This window comes from Lissotriton vulgaris, chromosome 6 (genome assembly GCF_964263255.1).
Source record: "Lissotriton vulgaris chromosome 6, aLisVul1.2, whole genome shotgun sequence".
Taxonomy (NCBI): Eukaryota; Metazoa; Chordata; class Amphibia; order Caudata; family Salamandridae; genus Lissotriton; species Lissotriton vulgaris.
Window position 1 is genome coordinate 64,307,722 of NC_141694.1, and position 14,231 is coordinate 64,321,952.

At 42.9% G+C, this 14,231-nt stretch overlaps 1 protein-coding gene across 1 annotated transcript in view; it reads right to left on the bottom strand.

Annotated features, from left to right (window-relative positions):
- Positions 1-520: 520 nt before the first annotated feature.
- Positions 521-14,231, bottom strand: part of LOC147706791 (beta-1,3-galactosyltransferase 2-like) — a 194,197-nt gene continuing 180,486 nt past the window's right edge. Inside the window, exon 2 of the mRNA XM_086925923.1 lies at positions 521-4,007. Coding sequence (XP_086782049.1) covers positions 2,911-3,966 — 1,056 coding nt within the window. The 5' untranslated portion in view covers positions 3,967-4,007 and the 3' untranslated portion in view covers positions 521-2,910. The remainder of the gene's footprint in view (positions 4,008-14,231) is intronic.

A 14,231-nucleotide genomic window follows, 5' to 3' on the forward strand; every position in this document is an offset into this window, starting at 1 on the left:
ATGACCTCGGGTGAGATATCGCTCACCAAAGCAACGCAGTTTGTGAGTTAGACAGGTTGCTTCATCCTGTTGTATGCCTTTAAGACCACGGTGACTACATTTTTTGTTTTAGCTTTTTATTTTCTTGTGGACTGTTTATTTTTATTATGTTCACCTCACAATTTGTGTGTAAGGGGGGAGTGTGGGTAGTGTTTTGTCCTACATACTTTGTGCGAGACTGTACACACAACAGAGAGTCTACCCTTTTGCATTGGTTTATTAGTTTTTACCCTTGTGTAGGGAAGGAGACTATTGCTTTATTTTTGGTCTGGTTTGTGTGTAACTGGGGTCTATTTATAGTTTTTTTGTGAGGGTGTCATGGTTTTAAGCTTATTCACTTTTTCTGCTGAACCCAATGAGAGAGAGGTTAACGTTAGTCATTTAGTTGACTTTGCCCGGGGAACTCTGTATTTTTTGTTGATGGTTTTAAGGTTACCTATAGTTTAGCGAGTGTGTCTTGTGGAGTTAAGGGATTCCTTAGTTTTCTTTTGGGTTGCCCTGCGTTATGTTGGTATGTATGTTGTGTGTGATGGCTAGACATGTGAGTTAAGGGATACCCTAGTTTTTTTGGTTTGCTTGGTCGTATGTTTATACGCTACCTAGTTTGTGTGTGACGGGTACACACGTGGAAAGTTACCCCTGGTGTAGTGTAACTTCTCAAATCAGTTTTGTTTTACCCTTTGTTTTTGGGTTTTCTGAGTTTATTGTATGGTTCCAGAGTGTTTTGGGTTAAGGGAGGTGTTTAGACTGTGCATTTTGGTTGTGCACGTTGAGTTTGGTGATTCTCATAATATATTTGCTTTGGGTTTAAGCAAACCAGGATATGGTTGCTTTGGGTTAAAGGATACCCATATTGGTTTTTAGAGTGTTTTGGGGGTTTTATTACCCTGTCTTAGTTTGGGCTGTGTCTTATTCCATTTCTTTTGGGTAGGCCTGGTTCTGTCATTGGTTTGTGCAGTTGAGGGTTGTAGATCCCTCTTCTGCCACAGTTTTGTGCCTTAGTTTGTGGTGCATTTGGCTACTCATTATTGTACCCGTAGTTTGGGACGTGAGTTATGTGGATAGTTTCCACTGGTTTTGAAGGATGTTTTTTTTAAACTTGCATTCTTGTTGTTTGTGATCATTATGAAGGGGAGATGGGTGTAGAATCTGAGTTATCTCATGCATCTTCCTTTGTCTTCATTTGTATGTTTGGCAACTTTCATGCATTTGTTGTCATGATCAATATAGCAAGGGGATGATGTATAATTTTGTTATTATTGCATCCTCTTTTGTTGGAACGTGTGTTTTATCAACTTCACATGTGTTTTTTGTTTTCTATCATTATAAAGGGGGGGATGTGTTGTAATGCACCTTTTACTTAATGCACCCTCCCTACAGAAGTTCTCTCCCTGCTGCTCAGCCAGTGATGATGTCAGATGGAATGTTGAGTGTGTTTGGATTGGAAGAGTTAGTCAGTTGGTGTGGATGGGCTGAGCAGTGGAGAGCCTGCTCCTGGTGGGGCACTTTAATGGATCTAACTACATCTGGTCACCTGTAACTATCAAGAGATCTTATGAATAAAGTAGAGATCTTATTATCTACTTCACCTGGTCTACGCTTCTTTCATCATTTTAACAGCCCGCCATCATATTGGCGATGGGACTGACCGCCAGATGTGGGGCGGTCTCACCGCCATGGAAAGGCCTTTAAACCACCCTTATCCTAAAATGGCTGGCGGTGCCTGCTGGGCACCGACACCTTATTATTGGCCCAGCTCCGCCCGGCCGGCAATCGTAAAAATTGCTGATCAGCGGAGGCCACGATACCCACCGCCATCATAATATGGCGGGGGGTATTTCACATGAGGATGGCGTAACGATCGCCATGCCGGCCTGGCGGTGGTGATCGTTACGTCATCCTAATGAGCCCCCTAATGACTGCCACACAGACAAATATATCATGCACTAGTTAGGTGATGTACTGTAAGAGACCAATATGTGCACATGGTTTGCAGGGAGAGGTTGAGGGACATATAGAAGTGTCTGCCCTTTCATAAATAATTCTAAATCTCCGCACCTAAATTTAAACATAAGGCAATCTATGACCATCTTAGACTTTTAAACCATAAATTTTGCGTTTTCCTTTGCCTAATTTGGAATTAGATAATAGCCACAAATGACCTTACTGAATTGCTGCACATGTAAAATGAGAATAAAGCACATTTCATTTTCATGATTCTTACTTATTTCAAGAAACTGATTTACAGAGTGCCAATTTTATATCTAATAAACATTTAGAGAAAACAAACTATCAGAATCTGAAGTTAAGGATAAGTGAACAAGGTACACTTTAACAAACGAAAGTCTAACAGTGCAGAACAGTAAACAAGTACACAAGTGAAAGATTAAAACTTCATTTTGAAGTAAAAGAAGAGTCTTTGGAAAATCAGCAATATTTTCTAGGAGCCTTGACAGTCTTCAAGATAAGTGACAAACAAGCAGTGCATAAAAATCCCATTTGCTATATAAAGGTACAACAGAATGACTTTGGATGTTCGGGTCTGTATTGCACTTGAGAGAAAATATCAGAAAATTAAAAAGTATGCAGTTTGGAAATGGTCAGTCATAGCTTACGATAAAATAATGTTAGCTGCAGGACCCAAGAAGTAGGCACATATCTGTCATGATTCCTCTCTTTACAGTTAATTTTGAGGCTCACAGATTTATTTGGTATCACAGGATTGAATAACCTCCTGTCCAGCTTTCATCCCCATAAAGCATTATGTTTGCCTGGATACAGGACGATCCTGAGTATCTTAGGATACAGACCCTCAGATTAACATCAGCATAAACCCTTGGATGCCCAATGGTCACTAGGCCTAGCCCCAGTTCACCTTGTTTTCTTTGCTATACACTCTGAGTCATTCCTGGATTGGAAGTCTGGCCATATTTCCAGCAGTCGCTGAGGGCTGTAGTGATGCACAGTGATGAGAGAAGAGAACTGGCATCTGTTGTACTCTATTTTATGCCCATTGAACACATTGCTGGGGGGCTTTGTGAGATTAATTTTCAGCTCATCCATGCATATTCCGATGAAAGAGTCTTCCATATTGATTAGTTGGATGGTTTGAGCCACATCATAGACCCTTTTGGCCACATCTCCAGAAAAAACGTAGCCTGGTCCAGCGCAATATGGAGGATACTTGTCCTTTGGATAGACCTCTTCCGGGACGTACCATTTGTATGCTTTGCTCCGGAGTGGCCCTGTATTTGAAACAATATAGCCAGACATATAGTGTGTCCTTACTGGTAGCTCAGGCCTCAGAAGTTTGTGGACTAAAAAGTCCACATTGAAGAACATGTCGCTGTCTATTTTCATGACATAGCTGGCTCGAGGACAGTATTTGGTCACCCACTCCATCCCCATCATGGTTTTTAGGGTCAGGTTATTGTAGGTGTCCAGAAAGTCCTGCTGAATAATGTCTTTGAAAGTCACACTCTCTTCCTGGAGCATGTTCTGGATTTCATTGGTCATTGTGGGAGAAATCCCAGTCAGGAAAATCCTTGCAATAGACACCCCAGGGATGCTGCTTTCGTTACCCCAAGTGCTTCGAATGGCGTGCCTAGCGGCAACATCTTTGCTATCTACAATGATCATGATAAGCAGGAAAGGTGCTTCCCTCTTGCACTTGTCTGGCTCATTGAGAATGAACTTGTAGTCGTATGGATAAGGCGGTATGAGTGGGTGCCGTGTAGTCGACATCTGGCTTGTAGAATGCGCAGTATATTTCAAGATGTGGCTGGCACTGGGAGTAATATGATGCAACACAGTTTCTGGCACACCAATTTTTGCATTCATAAAAACAGAAACCGTGAAGATGCCACACATGAAGAGCAGGGGAGTGCAATGGATGTTCCGATGTCGCTTTAATGGACTTGCCTTCATGATGTCAGACCTGAAGAATCCAAGCAGAATCTCCGAATGACCTTAAATAGCAAACAAAAATAAATGCAGTGTTAGCAGGCGCTAAGGAAGATATGGAGACAAATATGAGCGTGTTAATGACAATCAGGCACTGAAAAGAGGTTATTATTAGATTCCGTTTTTTACCCAGAAAAAAATGGCGCCTCCCTGCTTCTCATAGCAACCTGGATCCAACACAAGTAATACCACCTTCTCCAGCCCTCCCTGCTCGATATACATGATTTTAAATCATCTCTCACACCCCTAAATGTACAGTTTTGTAATGGGCTCCAGTCAGTCATTTTGCACTATACAAGTACTAACTGATACAATGCTCATTTATACTGTTTATTCTGAAAGCATACATATAGTTATTGATCTCCCAAACTCACTCACAAAGATTTGGAAGCAATCACACGCCGTCACTATAAGGAAAAAAAAAATTATGTTAATAGTACAATATCTATTATCTACAGCTGTACTGATACTGACAATCTGTTGATGATAATCATGACTTATTATTGTGCAACAAAGCTGGCTATCACGTGGGTTACAACAGTACTAACTACTAAACTAAAACACACAAACCAACAACATAGCACAGTAAAAAGAACAAACATCCAACGGAATCCAGTTCTCTTCCAGGGGATCCTCATCAAAGTCATAAGCACATGAATATTCCCGCCCATTCGCGGGGACCCCGGAAAAACATATATACATATACGTGAAAACATATATGAAGCTATATATATACATATATATGGAATATGCTACTTACCAGTATGCATCTGTTCTTGGCATAGAGGGCTGCAGAGTGGTACATTATGAATAGATCGCCATCTGGTGTTGGGCTCGATGATTGTACTTGTTTTTCTCTTGAAGAAGTCTTTTGTAGTCACAAGGCTGGTGACTCCTCCCTTGGGTGATGGTGCGCATGGGCATCGGCTCCATCCTTAGATTGTTTTGCCATAGTAGGGTTAGATGGAGTAGTATGATAGAATACAGAAAGAGATGCGCATGTAAGTGTATCTAAATAAGATAATGTTGGAACAGACACAGGTTTCCGGGGAGGCAGGGAGGGCATGTACCACTCTGCAGCCCTCTATGCCAAGAACAGATGCATACTGGTAAGTAGCATATTCCATTCGAGGCATATGGGCTGCAGATGGTACATTATGGATAGATTACACAGCAGTTACCTCCCTAGCGGTGGTCACCAGTGTCTGTTGCAACAGTTTGAAATAACGTTTTTAATACAGCCTGGCCACATTTGCTTGTTGTCTTGCTTGCACGTCAACACAGTAGTGTTTTGTGAAGGTATGCGGTGTAGACCAAGTTGCTGCTTTGCATATGTCATCTAGGGGAATGTTCCCTAAGAATGCCATAGATGCCCCTAGTTTGCGTGTAGAATGAGCTCTATGGGGAACAGTTAGTGTTCTTTTTGCCTTTATGTAACATATCTGTATACATTTAGCAATCCACCTGGCAATACCTGCTTTAGATATAGCGTTGCCTTTATGTGTTGGGGAAAACGCTACAAATAGTTGTTTAGTTTTTCTGAAAGTTTGTGTTCTTTCTATGTAATATAATATTGCCCTTTTGACATCTAATGTATGTAGGGCCCTCTCTGCTACCGTCTGTGGTTTTGGAAAAAAGACTGGTAGTTCCACTGGCTGATTGATGTGGAATGCTGAAATTACTTTTGGCAAGAACTTTGGGTTTGTTCTAAGAACCACTTTATTCTGGTGTAACTGTAGAAATGGTTCTTGTATTGTTAATGCCTGTAACTTACTCACTCTCCTGAGGGAGGTAATGGCTATAAGGAAAGCCACCTTCCATGTAAGAAATTGTATTTCACACCTATGCATAGGTTCAAAAGGTGGTCCCATTAGTCTGGTGAGTACTATGTTGAGGTTCCAGACTGGAGAAGGTGGTAGTCTTGGTGGATTAACTCTTTTGAGGCCTTCCATGAAAGCTTTGATTGCGGGTACTCTAAACAGGGATAAATGTTGCCTGTTTTGTAGGTATGCTGCTATAGCTGCAAGATGTACTCTAATTGAGGTATAAGCAAGGTTACATTGCTGTAAGTGTAGTAAGTAGCAAATAATATTTTGTGTAGATACGTCCAGAGGGTTGATGTTGTTACTGTTACAGTATACAGCAAACCTCTTCCACTTTGCGGCATAGCAGGCTCTGGTGGTGGGACGTCTTGCTTGTTTAATAATTTCCATACAGTTTGGAGGTAAATTTAAGTATCCAAATTCAAGGACCTCAGGAGCCAGATCGCTAGGTTCAGTTGTTTGGGATCTGGGTGCATTATTTCTCCATGGTTCTGTGTAAGGTGCATGGGTGAGATTCTTAGTTTTTGGTGTGGCACATGTGAGTGTTGTAGGAGCGTAGTGAACCACGGCTGCCGTGCCCACGTGGGTGCTACCAATATCATGGTCATTGAATGTTGTTGCAGTTTTTGAACCACTAATGGAATTAGTGGGAGAGGGGGAAAAGAGTATGCAAATTTGTTGGACCAATTTATCCATAATGCATTGCCCTGCGACAGGTGGTGTGGGTACCTGGATGCGAAGCTTTGGCATTTTTGCGTTCTGATGAGTGGCAAAGAGATCTATCTCCGGTTGTCCCCATCTTTGGAAGAATAGTTGCAGTATTTGGTTGTGCAGTTCCCATTCGTGTATTTGTTCTGACTCTCTGCTCAGGATGTCTGCTATCTGATTTTGAACTCCTGGAAGGTGTTCGGCTAAAAGATAGATCTTTTGAGGAATGGCCCACCTCCAAATTTCCTGCACTAGTCTGGATAGTTGGAGAAAGTGTGTCCCCCCCCCCTGTTTTTGAATATAATACATTGCTGTCATGTTGTCTGTTCTGACCAGGACTGCTTTGTTGAGAACATGCATTTGAAAATCTTTTAATGCTAGAAACACTGCTAGTAGTTCTAGATGATTTATGTGCAGTCGTTTGTGCTGTACACTCCATCTTCCTTGTACTGTGTATCTCTCCATATGAGCTCCCCATCCAGTGAGCGATGCATCCGCTGTTAGTATCACTTGTGGAATTGGCTCTACGAACGACCGCCCTTTGGAAATGTTTGTTGTATTCCACCACTTCAGAGAGCGATGCGTGCGGTCGTCTACCAACACCAGATCTGTAATCTGACCTTGAGCCTGATTCCACTGTGTTGCTAGACATTCTTGAAGCGGACGCATTTGTAGTCTGGCATATGGGATTAACAGTATGCAAGAGGACATCATCCCTAATAACTGCATGAACACTCGAGCTGCTAATGAGTGTTGCGGTTGAAATCTTTGAATTAGGGTAATCATTGTCTGAATCCTGACTAGATTGGGGTATACTATGGCCTTTTCGGTATTTATAGTAGCCCCTAGATATTGTTGAACTTTGTTTGGTTGCAGGTGGGATTTTGTGTAGTTCACCGTAAACCCTAGCTGGTGCAGCAGTTGAATTGTCTTTTGTGTGTTTTGAAGACATTCTTCTTGTGACATGGTCTTTATTAGCCAGTCGTTCAAGTAAGGCAAAACATGTATCTGCTGTCTTCTTAGATGTGCTGCAACCACTGCTAGACATTTTGTGAACACCCTTGGTGCTGTTGTGACTCTAAACGGAAGGACTTTGAATTGAATTGATAATGTCGTCCTTCTATTACAAATCTGAGGTATTTTCTGTGAGCTTTGTGAATTGGGATATGAAAGTAGGCGTCTTTTAGATCCAGTGTAGAAAGAAAGTCCCCTTTCTTCAGTAAAGGAAGTACTTGTTGGAGTGTGACCATGTGGAAGTGTTCCGAATTTATGTATGCATTGAGAGGTCTGAGGTCTAGTATAGGCCTTAGAGATCCGTCTTTTTTGGGAATTAGGAAGTATAGAGAGTATACTCCTGTCCCTTGTTGATGTTGTGGAACCTCCTCTATCGTGTGCTTTTGTAGCAGCGATAGTACCTCCTGTTTTAATAATGTCAGATGATCTTGACTCATTGGACGCTGTCTGGGGGGGATGCTTGGTGGGGTAGCAGTGAGTTCCAGGCAATAACCATGTTGGATAATTTGTCTCACCCACCTGTCTGATGTGATGTTTTCCCAGACAGGCAGGAACTGTGATATGCGTCCCCCGACCGGTGTTGCATGGTCTGGGGGGAGCTGTATGAAGTCACTGTTTTGGGGTAGGAGAGTTGCGGATGTTGTTGTTTCCGTGACCTCTACCCTTGTTGTTGTTACCTCTGTAACTGCCTCTTGAATTACCTTTAGGTGATGTTGGTGTAAAAGAGGTTGATTGCTGGGTTGTGCCTGTATTTTTTTGATCCGCCTCTATAGGTGGATCTACTAAAGGAACCTCTCTGATATTGCTGTTGCAATGCTCCCATTGACTTAGCCGTTTCCGTTTCCGTGTCCTTTTTCATTTTCTCTAACGCCTAATCTGTGCTTGAGCCGAAGATTGCTTTCCCATCAAAAGCCTGGTTCAATAAAGAAGTTTGTACCTCTTGTTTGAACCCTGAGACCCTAAGCCATGCATGTCTTCTTAACATGATACTGGCGTTTATAGATCTTGCTGCAGTGTCTGCTGCATCTAAGGCGCACTTAATGGAAGTGTTGGCTATTATCTTCCCTTCTTGTATCAGCTGCTCTGCCCTTTTTTGATGTGTAATGAGTTTCTCTAATTCATCATAATGAGCTCTATCATAGCGTGCAAGTAGCGCTTGAGTATTTGCTATGCGCCAGCTGTTTGCTGCTTGAGATGCTACTCTTTTGCCAGAGGCATCTATTAACTTAGACTCCTTGTCATGAGGAGGAGCTTCTCCTGTTGTTAGTGAGTTCGCCCTCTTACGAGCATTTGAGACTACTAACGATTCTAGAGGTATTTGGCCCTTCATAAATACTGGGTCTTTTGGGGCTGCCGTATACTTTTTGTCAATTCTTGGGTTTAACACCATAGCCCTCACAGGATCTTTAAATATATCTGATGTGTGAGTGAGGAGACCTTTAAGAATTAGTAGGGTCCCTGAAGTTTTTTGTGCAGCTGGTAGTGTTTCTAAAAGGAAATCTTCTACCTGAGGCTCAGTATGTAAATCTACCTTGTGGTATTTTGCTGCTCTATTAATCAATTGTGCAAAACCCGAATTATCATCGGGGGGGAGGGTTTTGAGGGATACAGATCAGGGTCATTATCATTATCTGTCACTGCATCATAATCTTCCCATGGGTCTGTGTCTTCTGGGATAGTATTGTTATCATCCACAGGAAGGTACCCATCCCCTGTGTCACTTTCTACATCTGTTTGAGGTGTAGATGGGCGTGGTGTAAAAGGTCGAGGGATAGCTGGCAGAGTATGAGGAAGAGGAGAAGAGGGTGTGTCCATAGGTTGTGGAGAAAGGGGAGGAGTTGTATTTGTCCCCATTGTTCTCTTCTTAGGAGTAGGAGCTTTCCCCTCCAACGGTTGAGTCTTCCTCCTTTTAGGTGGTTTTGCCACCACCTTGCCAGTCTGTGGATCAATGAACAAAGTCTTTTGTTTTGGATCCATCTCCTGCTCCTGTGTCGGTACCGAAGCCTTTGGGTCCGATAGATGCTTTTGGTTCTGTGTCTCGGTGTTATGTGTTTTCGGCACCGAGAGTTTCCTCGAGTCCGATTTTTTCGGTGTCGAGGAAGTCTTCGACGTCGAAGCATGTTTCGGTTTCGACATGGAATGTCTCGACTTCGAGCTCTCTTTGGTATGGACCTTCGGTGTCGATGTTGACTGTTTTTCGGATCTGACATAGTGAGGGACCGAGTGTTTCGGTTTCGTTGCCGAGCCAGAAGGCGGGGCGTCGGAAACTCTTTTCGGTTGTTTGACCGGACTCGAAGGCGGGGTCGACACCAACTGGGGTCGGTTTTTTGGCAAAGGGACGTTGTCACTCACAGTTTGATGAACGTCGACTTCTTCGACATCAGACTCGTCCGCTTCTCACCCCGACCCGTCCTCATCTTCTTCCTCCTCCGAGTGTTCGACCTCGAACAGTTCTGGGATTGCGTTTGACTCCATCCTCGATATCTCGTGTCTTTGGGCTCGACGGTTTCTAATCGTCGACTTGGAGGAGAAAGCTGCACAGGCTTCACAATCCCTGGATTCGTGGTCAGGTGACAAACAGAGGTTGCACACCTCATGTAGGTCCTTGTGTGGGAATTTAGCATCACACGTTGGGCATTTCTTGAATGGAGTCCTTTCCATGGACTCCGGGCTGGACTACGTCGAAATAGGCCTCACGGTCCCGTCGACGTAGAGTTAGAAATCTTCGGTGTTGGCGTCGAAGCGCGTCGAAATGGGAATGAACTTGCGCTCGATAAACAATACCGTCGAATTGGAAAGGGAATATGCGCCGAAATATAACGTTTTCTCGAAGTCGATCCGGAGCGCTTCGATCCTCATCCGAACCCGATGGTGGAAAAAAACAATCTAAGGATGGAGCCGATGCCCATGCGCACTATCACCCAAGGGAGGAGTCACCAGCCTCGTGACTACAAAAGACTTCTCCAAGAGAAAAACAAGTGCAATCATCCGAGCCCAACACCAGATGGCGATCTATTCATAATGTACCATCTGCAGCCCATATGCCTCGAACATATATATATATATATATATATATATATATATATATATATATATATATATATATATATATATATATATATATATATATATATATATATATATATATATATATATATATATATATGGAATCCAACCTGTTGCCGGCGGCAGCCGTCAGCCAGCACACACGTACCCAGACTTCTTCAATAATTACCGCAAACCAGACTTCTTTGCAGAAAAATTTATTACCGATCAAATGGTAAAGGTGGCGCCAGTCATCAGACGCGTTTCGGACTTACGTCCTTGCTCACTGATGAGCGAGTGAATTGGAGGTCAACATTATATACAGAGTTAATGCACATTTGGATTTCGCGCCTAAACCAAAGGCTAAACATAGTTGGTGGACTCACATGTGAAGTCATATACCAAGCCCTAAATGATGGGCGCCATTTTGTAATGGTGTTTGGTGGAATACAAATGTGTTCTCAGACTATCATATGCATCAACTGATAGATCGCATTGTTTTAGTAACATCGAGTATAATCCAATGGAAACATGTCAAAAAATAATAAGTGCTTTTTAACATATATATATATTATTATAACAACAACAAAAACAAATGCAGCCTTACATAAACCAAGAGCTGAGTAATACTATAAGAACTCCCTTTGCACATATACACAAACCAAAAAAAAGCAGGAGAAAAATAAAGCACATTTGAAAATGCTTTAATGTACAGTAGAAAACATAATCTTGCAAAGAGGAATGAAAGCATTGCCAGCTCACAGCCTGCATTGTAGAAAACATAGTGTAGTAAAGCTGAAAAGCTAACCTATAGAACTACACAGAAAAAAACTGGCACCGTGCCTTTAAGGCAGCCATGACCCCTAGCTTCCCATCATGCCTCAGGGGTGACAGTTAGGTATGTTGTTTTTTGCGGAGCCCCGAAGGCCAGGGCACAAAGAGATGGCATTTACCTTGATCATTTGCCCGGGGAGGCGGCAGGGTTGCTTATGACTTTGATGAGGATACCCCTGGAAGAGAACTAGGATTACAGGTAAGTCACTTATCCTTCTCATCCAGGGGATCCACATCAATAGTCATAAGCACATGAATAGAGTAGCAAGCCCATCCCCTCTTCCTGCAGATAAACGTAAATAAAAAGCAGACATTGATAAAAATATTATAACTCCAATCACATTAGCGTTGGAAAAGATTCCTCAAGGAGGCTTGGCCTACTTGGGTATCTGCTCTGGAGTCAGAATCAAGACAGTAGTGTCTAGTAAACATGTGCACCGACTTCCAAGTTGCTGCCTTGCAAATCTCGGCCATCAGTACATTATATAAGAAGGCTATTGTAGCCCTAGTGGAGTGATCTTTAGGAGAAACCAAAAGAGGCTTTTTCACCAATTGATAAGCCAGTTTAATGCAGGACACGATACACAGCAAAATGTATTGTTTGGAGGCTGGAAAACCTGTCCTAACGGTGCCATAGTTTAAAAACAATAGGTCAGACTTTCTAATGGATTTTGTTCCCTCCAAATAGAAATTAAGAACCCTCTTCAGGTCTAGTGAATGAAGAGACCTCTCTGCTGGTGTAGCTGGATTGGGGAAAAAAGAGGGAAGATAAATTGTCTGGTTGACATGGAAGTCAGACACTACTTTTGGTAGGAAAGAAGGATGAGTCCTCAAAACCACCCTATTGTGATGGAAGACCGTATACGGTTCCTTAGAGCAGAGTGCCTGGATTTCACTCACTCTGCATGCTGACGTAACAGCCACTAGAAAAGCTGCTTTCCATGTTAGGTGCTGTAAAGTGGCCTTATGAATGGGTTCAAAAGGAGGACCCATTAATTTGGACAAGACTAGATCCAACTCCCAAGGCGGAGAAGGAGGTCGGACAGGGGGAAAAACCTTCTTCAACCCCTGAAGGAAATCCTTGACCACCTGAAGTTGAAAGTAAGAAGTTTGGTTAGGTGACTTTCAGTAGGCTGTAATGGTCGCCAAATTAACTTTTATAGAGGTGTACTCCAAACCTGATTTGGCTAAATAAAGAAGTTATGCCACGATTACCTCCTCTTGCCCGCTAGTAGGCCAGACCCGGCATCTAACTGCCATGCAGCTGGTCCCTGTAGCATATGGCCTTTCACTTACGGCCATGTGTATCAAACCCCCACTGCACATAGCAGAAGGTCACAACCTCGGACCAAGCCCTTATGCATAGCAATAACTGCATGCAAATAGACCATGTGCATTCTACCAGGCCAGATGCCTTTAACCCCGCCACTCTTTTACATTTGCTCTTTCACTGAAACTCACAAATATAGATAAATTGCAATTGTTACTGAAAGTGACATGGTGGCAGCTAGATCTCAATTGTTTAAAAAATCACAAATTTACTATCTACTAAATTATTTTTTTTATTATTTTTTTAAACAATTTTCTCGCACCTATGGGTACGTGGCTACCTCTTGCTGTGGCCTAGAACTGGTCATCCTGTCTCCTCTTTCTAATGTTGTTTTCAACTGCACAAAACCTTTGAGTTTGGGTCAACCGGCAAATTCCAAGCTGGCAGAAATAAAATATTTCATGCCCTTCATCAGGGCATTTTGTGAAAAATTCAAATGTGATTGACCCAAATCTGTGAGTTTCCAGCCAATTACTTTAAACAGCCTACATATGTCTAGTCACCAGCAAGTTGGACTACGGGAACACCCTCTATGCCGGTATCACTAGAAGAATACAATCCAGCTAGAACTCGGAAGAAAAACTCATCCTCAGCACCCTACAGCTACCTTACATCACAACACACCTCAGGGAGCTCTACTGGCTACTGATACACAAATGCACTAATTTCAAACTCCTCACACACCTTCATGCTACTACACAACTTAGGCCCCACTTACCCGAACAGTATCATCTTCTGCCACTAACCACCCAGAACCCTCTGCTTTGCAGGATTCATACTCGCATACATTCCCTGCATATACAGAACCAGATCACGAGGATAGAAGTTCTCTTACATTGTTCCTAAAGCATGGAATGGCCTTCCACTCAACATCAGAGCCTTCTCCTCTCTTACGCAAGCAGCTGAAGACCCGGCTTTTTATTCACCCAACCAACCATAGACAAAGCTAGGCACACACAACCTGCTCAGCTCGAGGATGCCCTCATGCATTTTAGTGTGCTTTACAAATGCACATAACATAACAGCGAAGGGCTTGGAAGGTTCTCGAGCAAGAAGGTTCTTGTTGGAACTGCCATTTTCTGTTTGGCTGAGGCGAGGCCCTAGCCAAGGGAGAACCTACCACTCCTGTGAGGTGGGTGATTACACTCACTGTATAACCTGCGCTCACCCATGGATAGCTTGGCACTGAGGAGTCAGGCTTATCACAGAGGCAATGAGTAAAGCATTGGCACAGCACTCACAATACACTGAGCATTACAAAGGAGACTTTGCACGTGATGCATGCAAATGACGTTTGTTTTCAACACACACAGTAATCAGTACAACATGACCATCATGTATTTCTGTGCATAAATCCCACGTGGAAATATTACTATCAGCACCAGGCCCAACCTTGTTGAAATGACGCCAACAGTATGCACACTTGGGACTGATCCTATTCTACCCACCCCTCCTCCCAGCACCCTTATGTGGTG